This window comes from Bufo bufo, chromosome 5 (assembly GCF_905171765.1).
Source record: "Bufo bufo chromosome 5, aBufBuf1.1, whole genome shotgun sequence".
Taxonomy (NCBI): Eukaryota; Metazoa; Chordata; class Amphibia; order Anura; family Bufonidae; genus Bufo; species Bufo bufo.
The window spans coordinates 477,878,789-477,900,507 of NC_053393.1; the positions used below are offsets into that span (position 1 = coordinate 477,878,789).

A 21,719-nucleotide genomic window follows, 5' to 3' on the forward strand; every position below is an offset into this window, starting at 1 on the left:
GACACATCAAACTTATTGGGAATTTCACAAGAAAAACAATGGTGTCCTTGGTTTTAACGTAACTTTATTCTTTCATGAGTTATTTACAAGTTTATGACCACTTACAAAATGTGTTCAATGTGCTGCCCATTGTGTTGGATTGTCAATGCAACCCTCTTCTCCCACTCTTCACACACTGATAGCAACACCGCAGGAGAAATGCTAGCACAGGCTTCCAGTATCCGTAGTTTCAGGTGCTGCACATCTTGTATCATCTGAAGGCAATCGTCTATGCTGTGAAGATACGAGATGTGCAGCACCTGAAACTACGGATACTGGAAGCCTGTGCTAGCATTTCTCCTGCAGTGTTGCTATCAGTGTGTGAAGAGTGGGAGAAGAGGGTTGCATTGACAATCCAACACAATGGGCAGCACATTGAACACATTTTATAAGTGGTGAGAAACTTGTAAATAACTCATGAAAGAATAAAGTTACGTTAAAACCAAGCACACCATTGTTTTTCTTGTGAAATTCCCAATAAGTTTGATGTCACATGACCCTCTTCCTATTGAAAAAACAAAAGTTGGATTCAAAATGTCCGACTTCAAAATGGCCGCCATGGTCACCACCCATCTTGAAAAGTTTCCCCCCTCACATATACTAATGTGCCACAAACAGGAAGTTAATATCACCAACCATTCCCATTTTATTAAGGTGTATCCATATAAATAGCCCACCCTGTACTTTGAATTGGCCAGTGTAATAGGGCGATGCAAAAGAACGCCAATCAGTGCATTTATCATTGATCGGCGCTCATCCTGCCTGAAGATTGCATGTGTAATACTACCAAGTCTACACAGTTATCACTGCGTACACATATCATGTGTAAATTCGCTTTTTTTTGCTAGAGAAGTCAACGGTCCTCGCAGTAGTCCAGCGGGCTTCTTGCTGCTTTCCCTAGGCCAAGGGACAACATGTTCATTGGTCACAATGCCTAGGTGCAGGTCAGTCCAAAGAAGTGAATAGAGCCGAGCTAAGATACCATGCACAGCTGCTATACAATGTACGGCGCTGTGTTTGGTGAGCTGAGAGAAGGCTGCTGTTTTCTGCTGGACCTTTGGCGCCCATGACTATGTCCACACCCGGGCCTACCAGAGGATCCACAGATAAACTCATAGGCCATTCCAACCCTGGCAACTTCCAATGGCCTGGGAATAGCAACATGCTATAAACTGTGCCTATATTGTTCTGAAGAATGGAAACATTTCTTCTGCATTGTGACCAGTTAAAGGTTTTTTCTGACCCCTGAAATTTTCCCCCAAATGCCTGGGCCCCTCACACACAATGTACTAACCTGTGTCGCTTCTGAAGCCTGCATGGCCGCCCCTCCATCTCCGTGCCGCGCAAATTAAAACATCCGGGCGTCAGGGGGTGGGGGGGCAGCCAATGGAAGGCGGCGACAGGGAGAGGCAGCGGTGGCCGTGCGTGCTTCAGAAGTGAAGCGGGTGCCGGGGAGTGAGGTAAGTACATTGAGTTTGAGGGGCCCAGCCATATGGAGGGGCATTTTCAGGGGTGGCATAACCCCTTTAAAGATGATTTCAAGAGGCACAGATGTTAGTTTTAAACAGTACATGCTTTTTGTGGTTTCTTTGCATAAAGGATTTGTAAACTACAAAAAGAAGTATAGTAAAATACTGTAAAAAGAGTAAAATTGCCCCATCTCAACATATAAAACAACAATATGATGGAATTACATATTGCATAATAGATCTTTACTAGTGACAAAGTCCTCAGACGCAGATACATTAAGCTCACAAAACATTCATACATTAGATTGATGTGCGGAACATGGGCCCCTGAATGCTCGTGCACCAGACACATCTGTCAGGAGGAGATCTGAGCAGCGCTTATGTGTGGCGGTGTGAAGAGCGGGGAGCTTCAGCGTCATATAAACTCACAGTACAGTAAGATAGATCATTCCCCATATATCACAATCATCGCCCCTGTGTCTGCTGCATCACCTGGAAAGACTTTCAGAAAGTTTAGTCTGATACTTTTCTACTATAGAAGTTTAAGCAGCTTTCAGAAAAAATATATTGAAGGAGACAATTGGGATGGTGTCACATAATTTCTTCCTTAGGGTTCATTTACACGACTGTAAGTGTTTAGCGGTCTGCAAATTGCGGATCCGCAAAACACTAGTACCAGACGTGTACGCTCCGCATTTTGCGTAACGCACAAGACCAGCCCTATGATAGAAATGCCTATTATTGTCCACGATTGCGGACAAGAATAGGACATGCTCCATCTTTTTTTCATTGAAATTGCGGAACGGAGGCTGACACAGAAATACGGTTGTGTGAATGGACGCTTAGACGGTTTTAAGCATTTTGTGTTATTTAGTCCATTTTTTTTACTGGTGTCTTTTGCTATTTTTTTTATGCAAAAAACGCCAGCTGCAGATGTTACGTGGAAGTCTGTGGGTCAATAGCATTGTTTTAGTGGCAGCATGTTCTGGCTGTGGTGTTTTGGCTCGTTTTCTGCGTTTTTTGTCCAATAGACATCCATTGTTTTTGGCCCTGCTTGAGAAAACACAAGTGGCTATGTTTGCTATCTTATTTAATGGTGTTTTTGCATGGCGTGGAACCTAATTTCTATAAGGTATACATTTGCAATCAAAATCCAAGATTTCTTTCTCCAGTTCCTTATGGCATATATTCCATCCTAACATCCATTACGTTATTAATGCCTAAATATGTTCTATAAGGGAGGAAATGTTCTATTCTAAATTTCTATATGAAATACAATGACATAGCAAAAATGTACTACTGGGGTTATGGCTTCATATCTGACCAGGGTGAAACGTTGCATGGAGTTTGTATGTCCTTGTGGTTGCATGATCCCTTAATGGTACTCTGGTTGCTTCCTACGCTCCAAAAATATAGTGATAGATTGGAATGTCATTAGATTGGCCCTACTGGGTATGTGAGAGATAGAGCCCATCAGATATGGAGCCATACTGGGAGCAGAGACTGATGAGTGTGATAACAACTTCTGTGGAATATGTTGGCGCTATAAAAACTATTGGAAATATGTAAAGATGAAAAAGTGAATGATGGGCATATCTATAGATTATTACTCTACAAACCAGTACTAATATATTAATATTGTGATCCCACAAGCTGAAAGGTACACAATTAGTCCCTTTTGGAGGACATGTTTGCCATTCTATGTAGCTCATCAAGCACAGTCTCTGAGGATGCGTTGCTGTTAGCTCTTGTTATACCCTTCCCTTACATATGGTATGTGATGTCCCCACAATTTCTTTCTCCACTGTCTAGACCAGGGATCAGTAACCCCTGGCACTCCAGCCTTTGTGAATCTACAACTCCATGAATCCTCCTTTCACTTCTATGGGAGTTACAATAACAGCCGAGTAAGTGTGCATGCTGGGAGTTGTAGTTTCATAGCAGCTGGAGTGCTGAAGGTTGCTGATCTCTGGTCTAGAGAGAGATACAGCTTTATATTTCTATGAATTTAGAAGTAAGGATGAATGAATGAAAGAAAGATGGATGAGATCACTATACTGGCACTATGGAGCCGGAAAGCTCCTGGGCATTTTAGTCCACCAGAAGTATAAGCAGCTGAAGATGGTAAAAAGATATACATAAAAATGTACAATATTTATTGTATCCCTATTGCAATAATACTTCATTAGGAATCTCCTATTTATTGCATAGTGATACTTTTTGTGGGATAACCCCTATTACATTTATAGTTCTGTAAGCCCTGTACGAGCTGCTCTGCTAATAAAGAGCAAATGACAGAATTCAGTAGATGTCTTCTGGAAAATCAATCCAAACAGGGGTGGACTGGGAACTTAAAGTAGCCCTGGAAAAACTACTAAAAGTGGCCCCGTTTTGTAGTCGGGTCCAAATTGATGGAAGGCAGAGCCAGCAATACCATATTGTGGTACATGTTACCAACCTAACAGAGCCAAATACCACAGTCCATCACAAGATACATCCCCAAAAACTTCCACTGGCCAGACATGAGGAGTGCCCAGGTGGCCCCTGGGCAACGGCCCACCGGGAAATTTCCCTGTAAGGTCTATGGCCAATCCACACCAGGATCCAAAGGTAAACTTTCCCTTTAACAGAAAATGTATGATAGCAATCTATCATTCTCTGTTACAGAGGGAATAGGGTTTGGGTGCACGTACGTCTCATCTATAGACAAAGAGTACTCCGATGATGAGATGTACCGGTGTGGACACCGTATGCCCTGTGTTTTATAACAGCTGATGGTATGCACCCCCTATGGAAAGTGCTTCATATATATCTTCATTCCATCCGTAATAAAGCTCTTTCTATTCCTTCGGCTTATCTGCCTGACATACCGTTCTCCGTACACGCTGTACACTCCGATTTAATGCATTTGAAATGATGAAAGCATAAACTTTATGATTGTTCGGTATTTTCATGTTCTAGGCCGGCTCTGAGAATCCAGTTGTCACCTTACATGTTGTCAACTTGAATGGGCCTCTTCACCACGTGGAAATGACACCCCCTGATGATCAAAGAATGAGGTACAGTACGCTGGACAAGAGCTCACTTCACAGAGAATACGTGTCCTTTTCATTCATATCCTGACTTACATCTAAGTACTGGAGGGAGAGGAGAACTTGTTCTTCAGGGATATCATTAGCATTAGGGTAACATAGACGCCTCCTAGATACTAAAGACACAACTGGCGCACTTGTATTTCTTTTACGCTTCATGCACGCAGTATATGAGACCCATATAACCCTAACGCTGCCGGCAGGGCAAGTCTACAATTATTTTCTAAGAGCAATTATCTAAGGCAGTGATCCAGCGTACACCCTGCAAACTGTGCCAAGCTCTGAATTCTGCAGGATGAAAGTGACTGCCACCTGGTGGTGATGGTGTACATAACGTCTTATCCGTATTTATGTATTTCCATAAATTCAATGCAATTTTATTCAATATATTTATTTAAATGTGATTTGCTCTAAAGGGAAAGGTATCCTGCAAATATAAAAGTATTCCTTTAAGGGCTCGTTCACACGAACGTGTGAAGCCCGTGCCCGTGCTGTGGACCGTAAATTGTGGTCCGCAATGCACGGGCACCGTCCGTGGGGCAGGAGCATGGGGATCGCAGACCCATTCACTTGAACGGGTCCGCGATCCTTCCGTTCCGCAAAAAGATAGAGCAAGTTCTATCTTTTTGCGGTGCCTAAGCACGGAACGGAACCCCAGAAACCACTCCGTAGTGTTCCGTTCTATTCTTCCGTTCCGCATATCCGGATTTGCGGACCCTGATGCGGAATGGCCTCAGAACAGTGCCCGTGTATTGCGGATCCGCAAATGCGGTCCGCAATACGGCAACTGGCAGTACACGTTCGTGTGAACGAGCCCTAAGGGTCCCTTCACACATCCGCAAAAATAGGTCCGCATCAGTTCTGCAATTTTGCGGAACAGGTGCGGACCCATTCATTTTCAATGGGGCCAGAATGTGCTGTCCGCATCCGCATTTACGGATCCGCCCTTCCGGATCCGCACATCCGTTCCACCAAAAAATAGAACATGTCCTATTCTTGTCCTCAATTGCAGACAAGAAAAGGCATTTTCTATGAGAGTGCCGGCGAAAATGCACATTGCCTGTGTCCGTGTTTTGCGGATCCCCAATTTGCAGATCTGCAAAACACATACAGACGTGTAAATGGACCCTTACCCTGTACAATTTAGTCCAGAATTAGTCTATTAGAGGACAAGAACTGTTTTATATCTGACTTGTCTTGGAGGAACGCTTTTGAAGAACATTCTAGCTGCCTAATATCCGGCGGCCATTCTAGAACTCCCTATACCTTTGATTTCATATGTAGGTACACTTAGGGGTTTTTGTATCTCAGAATCAGACAGAAAAAAAAAAAAAATCCATCAGATGCCAGATAATGAAGGTGTTCTCCTTAAAGCCTCATTCACACAGTCAGTATTTTGGGCAGTGATTTCCATCAGTGATTGTGAGCTAAAACCAGGATTGGAGCCTCCACAGAAATAAGGTATAAAGCTAGGTCTACGCGACGACATTTGTTGCACGACAATAAGTCGCGCGACAGATTGGGCACAACTACACTGCAACATTTGTCGCGCAACATTTTGTTGCACCAATGTCGCGCGACAATTTTTATAATGGCAGTCTATGGTATCGCACTTCAACATGCAACATGCTGCGACTGCGACGCAACAGTCGCAGAAAAATCCATCTCGAATGGATTTTCTGCGACTGTTGCGTCGCAGTCGCAGCATGTTGCAGTGCGACACCATAGACTGCCATTATAAAAATTGTCGCGCGACATTAGTGCGACAAAATGTTGCGCGACAAATGTCGTCATGTAGATGTAGCCTCATACTGTGACATACAGAGGCACCATGAAGTGGCAAATGGAGGGCCTATGCTTCTATACTCCATCTGTTGGACAATTACTGAAGGTGTATTGATTTGCACATACTACATTTCATATTATAGCAGGTACTCACTTTTTACTCTTTGGGGGTGATTTATCAACACCTAATTTGTGACCAGGTGCAGACTCCTAAGCAGAAATCTATGGCAACTCTAGATTTCGGGCTTTATTTGCACCCGAAAAATGGTGTAAATAAAGATAAATTTGTTGCGGCTGCTGTCCACGCGCCCTCCCTCTGATTTACATAGTTTTTCCATGGAGCATTGCCTATAAGTAAGTCTCTATACACCAACTGAATCTCAATGAAAACCAGTTACCCCTCTTGAATTCCCATCGGGCTGATCAAACATTTTTTAGCCTTCCTTACCGAGCCTAAAAAGATACAATAGAAAATAATTAATTTGACAGATAATAATTACCACTCCAGCAATTTTACAACATCATTTTATGAACACATGTACATCAGTGACATAATGACTGGAGCTGTGATGCACTAAATATCTGGAATAAACCACAAGAAACATGCTGAAGTATGCGGAAAACCCTGACTTGCCTTATGTGTAGTGAGCCTTATAACTGGTTACACTCATAGGAAGGGGGGATTTATCGTAAACCATTGTTTTAGGACACAAAACTAGCGTAAAAGCAGATAAATATGACAGGGAAGCTGGATCCTCCCTGCCCTCATCGTGTCCCCTTTTTAGGATAGTAATATCGGAGGGGGATAAACGCCACTTGCAGAAGCGGCATTAAAAAAAGTTGCAAAGACGGTATTTGCAATGTTTTTACACCGGAAAACTGCCATATGGAAGGAATGGTAAACACCCCCCATAGTCTGCATTAGTCTCACCAGATCAACTGCTTCACATTGTCTTCTTCTTATTATTTATTTATGAGCAGTACATAAGGAAATATCCATATGCAAGATATAGGACAATCATCCATCATACTGGAGCTGAAATCAAAATGACATTTTTGATGGTCACATATAAATCTAGTCAACCGCTTGAAATAGCACAGAGAATCAGAATCCTCTTTAGTTTTGATCTTGTACTGGCAGAGAAAAATAAATCAAAGAAAATAAAGACAAAAAAATAAATAAAATACCTATACTACAAGCAATCCACCTACATTTAAAGCTTTTTTTTGTCACCTGACATACCTGTAATTGCTATAAGATGCTGTATTAATAAAGTAAGTGGCTGCATCTGTACCAGCTCCCATTGGTTGGTAATCATCATATGACCGATACTTAAATTGGGGAACTTGAGCCTCTAGAAGAATTTAATCGGATAGTCAGACAAATACACAGGCACCATATGCGTTATGCTACATTAATACTGCCTTACCACCTGAACAAATCAACTAAGCATCAATATCTGTGCATATAATATTCTGTATTCAATATGTATCTAATGTCATTTAATGGAAAAAAGACAATATTAAAATGTAACTACAGTATAAAAAATAAATAAAAAATAGAAAATAAGAGAAAAAAAACACTATAGGTAAAGGTCTTTCATGTGTACTTATCTGTCAAGTTTAAAGGGGTTGTCCAATGAAAAATCCCATGTAAGATATTCAGCATTTTTCAAACCAGCACCTGGATCTGAAAAATTTTGCATCGCTACTGAGCTATTCAATGAAATGTAAATGTATAGCACCCCCTGCTGTTTGTTCTTTTCCTTATTTTGCCATTCACTTCATCGAGCGGGTTGCACATGCTGAGTTTACATCTTCAACTGTCAGTAGCCGTATCTTCTGTTAGAAGCTGTGACAGTTACAGGGAAAGAGCTACAGCAGAAAGGACGCCCCTGCCCCCCCCCCCCCCCCCCTTCCGAGCTGTGAAAGGGTGAGAGCTGCAACATATAGGATATGTCCCTCGAGCTGCAGCAGGGAGGACATGTCCCCCTGAGCTGCCAGCCTGAAATAAATCAGAGCAATTGGAGCCCTTCAAAGCAGTTATGCCCAGGTATGTGCCCCCTCACAGTAGTTATTCTCAGATATCTGCCCCCTTACAACAGTTATGCCCAGATGTTCCCCCTCACAATAGCTGTACCCAAATGTGCTCTCTCACAGTAGTTATGCCCCATATGTGTGCCCCCCTCATAGTAGTCATGCCAAGATATGTGCCCCTTACAGTACATATGCCAAGATATGTGCCCCCTCACAGTTCATATGCCAAGATATGTGCCCCCTCACAGTTCATATGCCAAGATATGTGCCCCCTCACAGTTCATATGCCAAGATATGTGTCTCCTTCACAGTAGCTATCCCCAGATATTCGCCCCCTTCACAGGAAGTGAAAAAAAAAAACGGTAAATACTCACCTGGTTCTTCTGATGATCTGTGCTCCCCAGCAGCAGCAAAGGATACTGTGACACGTGGCACTGCTGTGTAGAAAGAGGAGTATCAGGATTCCCAGCCTGTCCTGCTCCTCCACCTACACAGACCAGCAGCGTCATGTGTGAAGACTAGTGTTGGGCAGTATGCTCGGCCAAACAACAGTTCAGCCCGAGCATCGCTATGCACGGCACATCACGGTGTTCGGCCGAAAACTGTGTGTGCTCGAGCGCGATGCTCGAGTATCTTCCCCACAAGTTTCTTGACTGCTACGCAGCCAATAAACGTGCTGGTAAGTACTGCCATTCACTGTAATGCCGTAGCCATGTTGGCTACTGGCATTACAGTGATTGGCTTGCCGGAACGCGGCATCGGGTGCCATCTAGCACCCAATGACACGTGTTTGGCTCAGTCTTAGTCAGGGGTTTTACCTCAAAGTGTAAGTTTTGCAGATTGCAGTTTTACACTTAAGCAGTTTTAGTATGGCTGCAAAGCTAACCCAGGATGGCTCTTATTGGGAGTAGTAGTCAAAGTGATAGTTGGGTGGCTACTCCCCACGTTCTAGGCCGGGTCTTTCTTTGGGATATAAAACACAGGCAGCACTGTCAGTGGAGCTCTGCCAGTCTCTGTGTTGAGAGTGAGGAAGTGGAAGAGGAGGTGGTGGACGATGAAATCACTGACCCAACCTGGGAAGGTGGCAAGCCGTGTGAGGACAGCAGTACAGAGGGGGAGGGATCCGCAGCACTGCAACAGGCTGAAAGAGGCAGTGGGGTAGCAAAAGGGAGAAGGCGGGCTACACCAAACAGGCCCGCAACTTTTCCCGGAGCACCCCCTTGCGGCAATCTCCCTTGCAAAGGGGTTGGTGCGGACGATAAAAAAAATTGTCATTTGCAACCTGTGCCGTACCAAAATGAGCAGGGGCATGAACACTAGCAACCTCACCACCACCAGCATGATCCGCCACATGGCATCAAAGCACCCTAATAGGTGGGCCGAACGCCTGGGTCCACAATCAGCGTCTGCGGGTCACACCACTGCCTCCTCTTCCCCTGTGTTATGTGCTGGCCAATCACCTGTCCAAGATACAGGCCCAGACGCCTCCCGCCCTGCATCTAGACCTTCAGCTAGCATATCCACTTCTGTGTCCCAGCGCAGCGTACAGATGTCCATACCCCAGGCCTTAGAACGAAAGCGCAAATACCCAGCCACCAACCCACAGGCCATAGCACTAAATGCGCACCTTTCTAAATTGCTGGCCCTGGAAATGTTGCCATTTAGGCTTGTGGACACTGAGGTTTTCCACAGCCTGATGGTGGCGGCGGTCCCTCGTTACTCAGTCCCCAGCCACCACTATTTTTCCGAGTGTGCCGTCCCCGCCTTACACCAACATGTGTCCCGTAACATCACCCGTGCCCTGACCAACACAGTTATTGGGTAGGTCTTCTTAACGACTGACACATGGACAAGTGCGTTTGGCCAGGGACGCTCTATTTCACTGACGGCACACTGGGTGAACGTTGTAAAGGCCGGGAGTGAGTCGTACCCTGGGATGGCACAGGTGCTACCAACACCAAGGATTGCGGGCCCTACTTCCATCAGGATTTCTGCCTACCACCTACATTAGTGGCTGAAACCCCCCTTCTCCTCCTCCACCTCCTCCTCCACTTCCACCTCTGATTTATTACCTTGCAGCGCCAGTCAGCCATCAGTGAGTAGCTGGAAGCAGTGTAGCACTGCATTGGGGAAGCGGTAACAGGCCGTGCTGAAAATAATGTTTAGATGACAAACAGCACACTGCCGCAGAGCTGTGGCAGGGTATAAGGGACCAGACTGAGCTGTGGCTCTCGTCACTCAACCTAGAACCAGGCATGGTTGTGTCTGAAAATGGCTGTAACTTGGTTGCGGCTTTGGAGCTCGGCAAGCTTACACACATACAATGCCTAGCCCACGTGTTCAACTTAGTGGTTCAGCTGTTTCTCAAAACCTACCCCAATTTGCCTGAGCTACTGGTGAAGGTGCACTGCGTGTGTGCCCATTTCTGATAGTCATCTACAGCTGCCTCCGGTCTGGCAACTCTGCAGCAGTGCTTGCAATTGCGACTGTTGTGCAACGTGAGCACGCGCTGGAACTCCACGTTCCACATGTTGGCCAGGCTTTGTGAGCAGCAGAGGGCAGTAGTGGAATACCAGCTGCAACATGGTCGTCACCTTTCCAGTCAGCTTCCGCTCTTCACAAGCGATGAGTGGGCATGGATGTCTGACCTCTGTGAGGTTTTACGCAACTTTGAGGAATCAACACAAATGGTGAGCGGCAATGCCGCTATTATCAGCGTAACCATCCCACTTCTGTGTCTACTGAAACACTCGATGCTCATAATGATGGAGGACGCTTTGCATGTGGAAGAGGTGGAAATGGGGGTAGACAGTACACAGGGTGATAGCCAGACCACCCTCTGTTTGTCTTCTCAGCGCAAATTTGATGATGAGGAGGAGGGGCAGGAGACAGTTGCCTCTGCTACAGAGGGTAGTACTCACAGCAGGTTTATTCCATCTGTTCAGCATGGATGGGCCGAAGAGGAGGAAGAGGATGAGGAGATTGAGAGTCATCCTCCTGATGAGGACAGCGAAGTCTTGTCTGTTGTGACTCTGGCACACATGGCTGACTTTATGTTATGCTGCCTTTCACGTGACCCTCGCGTTATATGCATTTTGGACAACACCGATTTCTGGTTGTTCACCCTTCTCGACCCCCGCTACAAAGAGAACTTCTCATCTCTCATTCCTGTGGTGGAGAGGACTAGCAAAATGGTGCAATACCAGAAGGTCCTTGTGGAAAAATTGCTCCAAAAATTTCCAGCTGACAACGCTGGCAGCAGAGTACGTAGTTCCTTGGGCAACTGAGGAGAGGAGATGAGAGGAACACACAGCAGTTCCAACAGAGGCAAGGCAACACTCTCCAAGGCCTGGGACAGTTTCATGACACCCTGTCAGCAACCTCACCCTGATGCGTGGCCTAGTGTCACAAGGAGGGAAAAGTTTTGAAAGATGGTGAAGGAGTACGTAGCAGACCATGTCAGCCTCCTCAATGATCCTTCTGTGCTTAACAACTATTGGGTGTCCAAGCTGGACACGTGGCACGAACTGTCGCTCTACCCCTTGGAGGTGCTGGCCTGCCCTGCCGCCAGCATTTTGTCAGAGCGGGTATTTAGTGCTGCTGGGGGCACAATAACTGATAAGCGCATCCGACTGTCAACTTAAAATGCTGACAGGTTGACTCTTATCAAAATGAACAAGGCCTGGATTGCCCCTGACTTCTCTACTCCACCAGAGGAAAGCGGCTGAACATAAAGGCACTTTAAATGTGGCTTTTATGGTGTATTGAATACACTGTATTCCCATGCACCCCTTCCACCAAAAAAAGGGTATATGGTTCAATCTTCCTTTTCTCGTCCTCCTCCTCCATCATATCAACATGCTTATTATGCTGCCCTCACTCCTAAAGTTTTAGAGGGTTAGCTCAGCAGCAGGCCCTTAACCATAATGTTTTCGAAGGTCATCTCAGCAGCAGGCCGTCAACCATAATTTTTTCCATGGTCAGATCAGCAGCAGGCACTCGCCCCTAATGTTTTAGAGAGTCAGCTCACCAGCAGATCCTCAACCATAATTTTTTCGATGGTCAGCTCAGCAGCAGGCCCTCAACCATAATTTTTTCGATGGTCAGCTCAGCAGCAGGCCCTTAACCATAATTTTTTAGATGGTCAGCTCAGCAGCAGGACCTCAACCCTAATTTTTTCGATGGTCAGCTCAGCATCAGGCACTCGCCCTTAATGTTTTAGAGAGCTCAGCAGCAGACTCTCACCCCTATTGTTTTAGAGGGTCACCAACAGGCCCTTGCTCCTAATGTTTTTGAGGGTCACCAGCAGGCCAGCAATCATAATTTTTCAAGGGTGTATGCTACCCTTCTTTATGTGTAATAAAGGGTGTACTGGATTGCCGATCCCTTATAATTTTTGGCAGCCCTTTCACTTAGTGCAATATTTCCTCTAAAATCGATTTTATCTTCGGTTTTGTGCGTATTATTGTCAGTCTGTAAAATTGGCGTACTACTCGGTCAACATCGTTCCCAGCAGCGACCTGGGAGTCCAAGATGCATCCAGACATCCTCCCCAAGCTGTTCCCGAACCATTTCAGTGGTGTTTCCATCAATTTCTGAACTTTTCCTGTGAGCCAGACACCCTCCCCTCTTAAGAGCAGGGGGTGCCTGGTTTAATGCTCGGGTTCTCACATTGACTTACATTTTGCTCGGGTGCTCGGTAAAGCACCCGAGCATCCCGAGGTGTTCTACTCGAGCACCAGAGCACTTTGGTGCTCGATCAGCACTAACTACTGCGTGTTACTGGTATGAGTATTATATATTGTTATGGAACCTGATAAAGGAGCCAACCTGACACAGTAACATTTAGTATAAATAAATCTATCATTTGCACCAGGCCTGCCTCTGTAAACTATCTTCACCAGTGCTGGAATTACCTTCTTTTTTACTATTTTCTCTGCAATCCAGGGGCGTAACTACCATAGCGGCAGACCATGCGACTGCTTTGGGGCCCAGGGCAAAAGGGGGCCTAGTCTTAGTTGGGATCATCTCCTCTTCTACTGAAGGTGAAAACTTGGTCAGGACTCTACCCTCTAAAGGAACAACTTTTTGCAAATGAAGCAGTGGAAAAATGGCCCAAGGGTCACTGAAAGGCGTTTAGGCGGAAACCCTTCTGTACTGTGTGGGGGGCCTGGTTTGATCCTTGATATGGGGCCGTTACTTCTCCATTGCTGCAATCTCTTGGTTATGAATATGACTCCCATAATGGGAAGAGCAGCGGTAGAGCAATTAATATTTCTAATAAGCCTACAATAGTATTGTACAGGCACTGTACAGTCTGATTAGGTGAGCACAGCACCGTCTACTCCACATCACTTTCTTTACAATACAATGTACATTATGAAATATTGTGCTCCTGTGGGATATATTGGTGGTCCTATTAGTTGTCTCCAGCTCACCCAGATAAATCCCATCACCTACATATGCATATTGATGTAAATTCTCTTAAAGGGAACATGTCACAATTAAAATTCAGGTCAATCTGCAGGCAGCGTGTTATAGCACAGGAGGAGCTGAGCAGATTGATATATAGTTTCATGGGAAGTCATTAAAATCTCTGTTCTTTCTGAGCTCGGTGAGTGGTCCTATCAATGATTGATAGCTGTAGAAGTGTGTATACATAGATAACTGTCAACCACTGATAAGAATGCCCACTTCGTTACTGAGCTCAGAAAGAGCAGAGATTTTAATTGAATAGATTACAAGTTTTGATGACTCAGTTCCAACAAAACTATATGAATCTGCTCAGCTCCTCCTGCTCTGTAACAGGCAGGCTCGGACTGGCCCACAGGGGTATAGGTGAATCCCCCGGTGGGCCCCTGAGCAAGGTGGGCCCCTAGTTTCCCACCCCCTGAACAAGTGGCACATAACACAGTAAACTTACTGCACTACATACATACTGTATATTCAATGTACAGCACCCTAACCAGCCTATTTTTATCTAAAAACTTGATAGATTATTAAAGAAACTCCCCAGTTTATTATTATAGACACGATCAGAGCTGAGATGACTTTTAGGTATAGAGGAAAGTTGCCAGTGTCCTCTTCTCCCCAGGACCTACCTTCTCAAAGTTGCTGCAGGGACCCCCATATTTAAACATCTGGTAGCATCCTGCTGCTGTGTGAGCAGGTAATATTTGAATGTATCCGTACGGTGGGCCCCCAAAATACATTTTACTGGTGGGCCCTAGGCATCCCAGTCTGACACTGGTAACAGGCTGCCTGCAGATTGCACTGCCTTATCATAGTGACTGGATTCCTTTAAATCACTATTTTTGGAGTTAAACCTATGATATATACCAAGTTGAAGATTACCGCATTTGCTGATATCACAGTCCCTTCTCTCTGCATATAATCAGTCACACAGTATTTTCGCACGTTCTATCTACAGAAACCTGTCCCACATTATTTGTTAGGACTTTGCATGATAAGACACATTACTGCAGTTACACAGTATATTCATTACTTTTGCACCTTTACATTTTTGTATCTTCTTATTGCCATCAATAGGGAGAATGTTTTTTTTTTTTTTCAAACTGAAAGCAACAGTAAATTAGAGACTTTATCTGTGAGATTCTGCTGGAATCCAAGTTGTGACCTGTATTACAATGTAGCAGGCTTAATAAGCTATTTATTTAGTCTATTTTATGTATTTCTCTGGCTTCGAGGAAATGAGGGAATGTTTTTTTCCGCGCTGAAAAAAATTCAAATTTATGATAAGCAGTGCATTTCAATTACTAAATCAGTTCTTCGGGTCCACTTAATTCCTTCCATTCACACTCATTACAGTAAAGTGCGGGTCAGTGGTGGTCTCCTTCAATTGAAATGTACATATATTCATTAAGGCTTCACCAAATTTTCCTCTTTTTTGCTTTAAATGGAAAAAGCGAAAATTAATCAATTCAGACTGAAATCTTCAGAGGGCACCAAGTCTGACAGCTGAATTCTCTGGACAAGTTAAGTAGAGAAGCCTAGACCTTATTTTGCACTTGCAAATGTGAAACAGTTCTCATCAAAATGCAGCATCACGGTGAAGGGGCATTTATTTTACTCTTCATATAGTTTAGTCAAAGTTTCATTATATATTTGCATGTATTTATTTGAGTAGAGCCTGTCGGCAACAAAAATGTCTGAGAAATGCTAAAATCTATGGATTTCATAATCAAAGCAAACTTAGTTACCCAAACTTTCTAGATTAAAGATAAAAATCTACGGTTAGGTAGTCTAGGTAGCTTTTCTTTAATAGTTTTTGAAGGAGTGTAAACATTCAGAGGTTGAGGTTCCTGCCACGTGTGTGTCACTTCTTTCTCCAAGAGAAGGGCGGTTGTGGTGAGGGGAACCTGCATAGTTTTAAACTGCAAACTGTTTAAACTGAGAAGGTAAATGGGGTCAATCTTAAAGCTGGTGCTGCCCTTCCCGTGGTTCTCATATGGCTTTACCGCTATGACATTTATGCCCATTCCTTTATGCATCAGAGACCACACCACCAGCTTTTCCTTCTTAAGCCTATTAGATGTTGCAAGAATTGAACGAAAAATCATATATCGTTTGCAAAAGAGCGATCTTCGCACCGTGTGATAGTTTACAGCGATCGCAAAATTGTTAGATTCCCGCTGATCGTCATCTTTCAGCATGATTAAAAATTCTCATTCATCAAAAGCATATCTGAGCGTCTAATAAGTCGTCGCCCTCTCTTTTTTGTGTAATATATGCATTGACGAACGATTAGCGAGTTTATAACGATCCAATTACAGATTACTACAGCGACTATTGCAATCAAATGGTCCCTAAAGTTACAAAGTCATGCCTGCTGTGCAAATAAAGGCCCCCAGGTGCCCATGTATGTGCTGTGTAAATAATAGATATGGCAAACTCCCCTTCAGTTTATCCACATGAGGATCTCCATAACTGTCCCTATTTCTGCACAAGTGCAGAACTTATCCAGTCCTCTATATCTTCACAAACACTGAACACATTGAACAGTCACATGAATCATGGTATGGATGTGGCGATCACTGCACCCATTGTTTACACAGCACGTACATGAACAGCTGGGGTCCTTTATTTGCATGGTAGGGGTAGGGTTGTCTCATCTTAGACAATGTCTTATAGGTATGGGAGCCGCACCTATATCGGGAACGGAGCCCCGCAAAGTGGTGGCTGGAGGACTCTAGTCCGGCCACCACCAAGCGTTCTCCCAATAGTAGTGAATGGGAACGCATTGAGCATGACTGGCCACTGCTCCCATTCGCTTCTATGGGCCCGACGGAAATAGCCAAGCCAGCGCTCGACCACTTTCGGGGCTCTTTTTTTCTTATAGGTGGTGTCCCAGCAGTTGGGACCTGCACCTATCAGACAATAGCGATATGCCCCCATTGTCTGAGATGAGACAACCCCTATAAATTTCCAACAGGATAACATGACAGTTTACTGCTTTTTCCAATTTTTGTCTATAAAATATTGGCATGTTAGCTATCTTTTGTGTTTAGTGGTTGATTTAAAGGAAGCTTTAAACATATCAGTTGCACATATTTAGTGAATGTGTGATGTGTTGGGGCTCAACTCCTAGGCACCTCCTTAAATTAGTAGAACGAAGAGGAGGTTTATTGAACATAAAAGCACAGTTAAAGGGAACATGTCACAGTGAACACAATGTCTGTGCTGAAGGCAGTATATGATCGAGCAGGAGGAGCTGAACTGATTAATCTATAGCGCTTTACGGAAAAAGATTCAGTATAACTTGGAAGTTATTCAATTATATCCATACTGATTCTGGACTTTGAAGTATCCTTATAGAGGGAAGGTTGTAAATCACTGATAGGATCGTCTTCTCAGAGGGAAGATTGTCAAATAGCGTATAAGAAAAAGCGTATAACGTACAGCGGCTCACCCTCGCTACGTATGGGTAGGTGCTCACCCTCTGGTCCTACCCTCAGGACTCAAAGGATAAAGAATTATATAGAGAATTGAGGGGGCACTCACAAAAGTGCCCCCTCAATTCTCTCTATAAGATTGTCAAATACCAGTCACTGATAGGACCACCTCCTCATAAAGGGAAGGCTGTCAATCACTGATAGGACCGTCTCCTCATAAAGGGAAGGCTGTCAATCACTGATAGGACCGCCTCCTCATAGAGGGAAGGTTGTCAATCACTGATAGGACCGCCTCCTCATAGAGGGAAGGCTGTCAATCACTTGGTCTGTAATGACCTCCCCATTTCCTTCTGCAATGTAGAGAGAGGGATAGAGAGAGATAGCTATATGCTTCTATAAATTTAGAAGTAGGAATGAATGAAAGGTGTCTGGGCGACTTCTTCTTCTTCTCTATGGGATCACTACAGCAGCAGTGAGATTAGGGGAAAGTAGTAGGGAAGCTACTGAGAATGGTTGTCTACCTCTGAATGTAGGAGAAGGACCATAGGGATAAACAGCAGGGGGCACTAGCAGAGAAGAAATTTAAAAAAACGAACAATAGTTGTATGTAATTTGCAATGCCCTATTCATTGATTTGTGAGCCTGTGGGGGGAGAGCCAATAGTAAGGGAGTTGTAGCTGTGGCACTGATAGGAGTGGTGGTTGTTCACGATGGCTGCCTTCACTCCAACGCTCTCTGGGTCTGTGCATTTAATGGAGGGACTCAACCCTTGTTCCTCTCGGGGCACAGTCTGAACTTGGGGTTCCTGCCTGGTGGTGGCCAGGGTGCCCTTAAAGTTGGTGGGGTGCAAGGCAGGAAGACAGAATGATAGCTAGGGGCCAGCAGATGGATGGTGGAGTCAATAATCACACCTGTTTGTTTGAAATAAATAAGTCTCTCTTTACTAAATAGATAATGGGAGTAGTGGTGCATACTGTATAGCAGCAAAAGGCACAGTTCTGAGATGTATTACTGAGAAGAATCTTCCCAATAGCAGTTTATAGGCAGAAGCAATGATGGAAATAATCCTCCCTGAGTCTCACTTAAAGTTCACTTTTCAATCTTCCCAAATAACTAGGGGTGAGCGAATCGACTTCGATGAAACATCTGAAGTTGATTTGCTGAAAACTTCATTCTAACACTGTACGGTGCAGGAACTCCATACAGTATTAGAATGTATTGGCTCTGATGAGCCGAAGTTATTGCTTTGCGAAGTCTCGCGAGACTTCGCGCAATAACTTCATAAATTAATTTGTACTGTAAAAAAAAAAAATCCAAACTCCAAGGTACAACTTCGTCTAATGGGAGCCAATACATTCTAGGAGCTCCGTACAGTATTTGAACAAAGTTTTATGCGAATCGACTTCGGATGTTTCATCCGAAGTTGATTCGCTCATCCCGACAAATAACCACAGGCGAGCAATTCTATTCTCATTAACACTTTCTGCAATTCCTAGGCTGAGGGGTGCAAATCTTAGATCCAGATGGCCAGTCCATCTCAGAGTGCGGTGGGTGCCGAAGCAATATAAACCCTTTCCACAAGCAGTAAAGTCTTTTGCCATAAATATGTGGTACCTTACTGTTTTTCCAGACACTGCCTTTAAAGTGGTTCTCAACCATCAGAAAAAATGTTTGTTCTCTTTCCCTCGGGGGTAGTCTCTCATTTAAGTTGATCTATGGCAGCTTTCAACCTCAGGGATGAAGATTCCCTGGACCAGTCTTCTGTCCAGGCCTACATCTCAGAAGCATATCTTGCCGCTAGCTTTTCTTGTTAGACACTCTCTCTACTCTAGCCAGGGAAGCAGGTCCTGCCTTTCTCCTACCAACCTAACTAGGACTGACAATGTTAACTATTTGTTGCCCATACATAAATTAATAGCCATAGAAAAAAAAAAAACTTTAACAACAAATCACAACATTTCAATCCTTAGCAAAAGGTTAACTCTTACATAAAATGAACCCTTTATAGTTTTTTATTGGGTCACTGCACTTTTCATGGCTTAATCCTTTAATTCTTTGCCGGCACTCTTCAAACACTCCGCAGTCCGCACATAATACTAGTAGTACTGAGAGCTCTCTTTCACCTTTCCGATACTTCTCCACATTTTCTCGGCTAAGTGCAGTAGTAAGCAGTTAAGATGAAGCAGAAAGTATTACCAGTGTTATGTGCAGAGTTCATGCAGGAGGTGGGCAGAACAGGAAGTCCTGAAAAGAGCAGCTTCATCCAATAGGAATCAAAATGCACAAACTATTTAGCCCTAAATCTCTGCTGTGAAGCCAAAAATGGGTCCTGGCGGGGCAATACTGGTCAAGAGCAGGCAGAAAGTATGATCTAGGCAGCTGAAAATCTATGAAAGGCCCCTTTCAGACTAGCGAGTTCCATGCTCTGGACTTGCAGCATGAGTATGCAGCAGCTCCCGTCCTGACCTCCCAGCACTGACGGGGTCACATAGCACTATATTGATTTATAATGCTATGTAACCCTTACAGTTCTGGAATGTATTGGATAGCACTGACATAATGCTGTCCGTGTTAAACAATACATTTCAGAACTATAAGGGTTGCATAGCATCATAAATCAATATAATGCTATGCGACCCCCGCAGTACTGGGAGGTCAGAACGGGAGCTGCTGCATACTCGCTCTGCGAGTCCGGAGTGTGGAACTCGCTCATCTGAAAGGAGCCTAAATCTAGGCACGAATTTACTTTGCGTACAGGCTATAATTTTCTGTCAGACCTCTGTTTACAAGCCTGGTGATACATAATTTGCGACCCCCGCAGTACTGGGAGGTCAGGACGGGAGCTGCTGCATACTCGCTCTGCGAGTCCGGAGTGTGGAACTCGCTCATCTGAAAGGAGCCTAAATCTAGGCACGAATTTACTTTGCGTACAGGCTATAATTTTCTGTCAGACCTCTGTTTACAAGCCTGGTGATACATAATTTGGTGATGCTGTATAAATTCAGGATTACCATAAAAGCTTTTGCATTTCTGAAAATAATAAATAGAAATAATCCATGGCCATGAAATAGTCTGTATAATCAGAACTCCTTATTAGTGTAGTTTCATGTTACACTGGATTAATCAGCACCGGCTATTATCCTACTTCAATAATCAAGTCAATGCATGCATTATCATTCTTACCCTACAGCGCACGAAGAAGCAGTGCAATGTATCAAACCAGACATTTACTTATGTTGATACATAAACTTTGCAGCATTGGACTCTCCTATTTCCATTAGCAGAGCAGCACATTCATCTTTTAATCAGAAATGTCAGTTTGTGCAGGAATATCTGGCTCAGCCTTGCACTTGAATGGTACATCCAGTCCTGAATGATCAATCAGCACTGACTCAGACTGCAAGCTTATTAAATAAAGCTAATCCAAGTTCCTTGTAAGTACTAATGATATTTATCAGTGGTCCAGAGACCAAGCTTGAAGAAGTTTTGGAGTATTTTCCAAAAATGCAATCATCATCATTCCTAGGTGCGTATGTTATCCCATATAACGTGTAGTATAGAAAGTGGCATATTGATTTCCTACGATAGAAAATACGTATGATTAAAAAAACTTATTAAAAATAGTCACAGATGTATCATTCCTTACCGTTCCTCCTGGCTTGACCTATGTCGAGATGAATGGTACAAATTCTCCTGCTTTAAATAAAAATGCATGATTTTGCAATATTCTGTCAGGAGTCGGTTATGCTATGCGCGTCTATATGAGGCCACTCTGTGGTTATGCTGTGAATTGCAGGCTACTGAGAGTTCAGCTAAAACATTTTTTGATATCCCTAGATATTCCAGGAATGATGTTAGTATAGCACCACCTGCTGTTACTAATGAACAGCCTTTTTTTTTATCCCCTGCGGATATGCAGAAGGTTTTTGGTGTCTGCAATGTCTTCTCTATTGGTCAGAAGAAATACTAATCAAGTAATAAGAGCGTGAAATAGCGTTACTTTAATTCCTGAAGTGGACACAGAATGGCTCTTCAATAGGAACACCAGGTGGCGATATTCTAACTTTATACCTTAATGGAAATGATCACCATTTTAGTGAAGCATAAATGCAAAAAGTGTTTATAATATTAGGCTAGGATTAACTAGAAACTATGGGGGAGATTTTTCAAAACTGATGTAAAGGAAAACTGGCTTAGTTGCCCATAGCAACCAATCAGATGCCACCTTTATTTTGCAGAGGAGCTCTGCAAAATGAAAGGTGGAATCTGATTGGTTGCTTTAGGAAACTAAGCCAGTTTTGCTTTACATCAGTTTTGATAAATCTCCCCCTGTTTTTTGTGGAACATCTCCTTTAATGAAATAAAAAAATAAGGCAGGAAACATA

The 21,719-nt window shown here is 43.8% G+C and overlaps 1 protein-coding gene across 3 annotated transcripts in view; it reads left to right on the top strand.

The window, feature by feature from the left end:
• The window catches only part of DPP6 (dipeptidyl peptidase like 6), a 1,686,142-nt gene that overhangs the window by 1,568,068 nt on the left and 96,355 nt on the right, over positions 1–21,719 (top strand). For all 3 annotated transcript variants that reach the window (XM_040434145.1, XM_040434144.1, XM_040434146.1), the window contains one exon: positions 4,470–4,567. In XM_040434145.1, the coding sequence (XP_040290079.1) occupies positions 4,470–4,567 (98 nt within the window). The remainder of the gene's footprint in view (positions 1–4,469; positions 4,568–21,719) is intronic.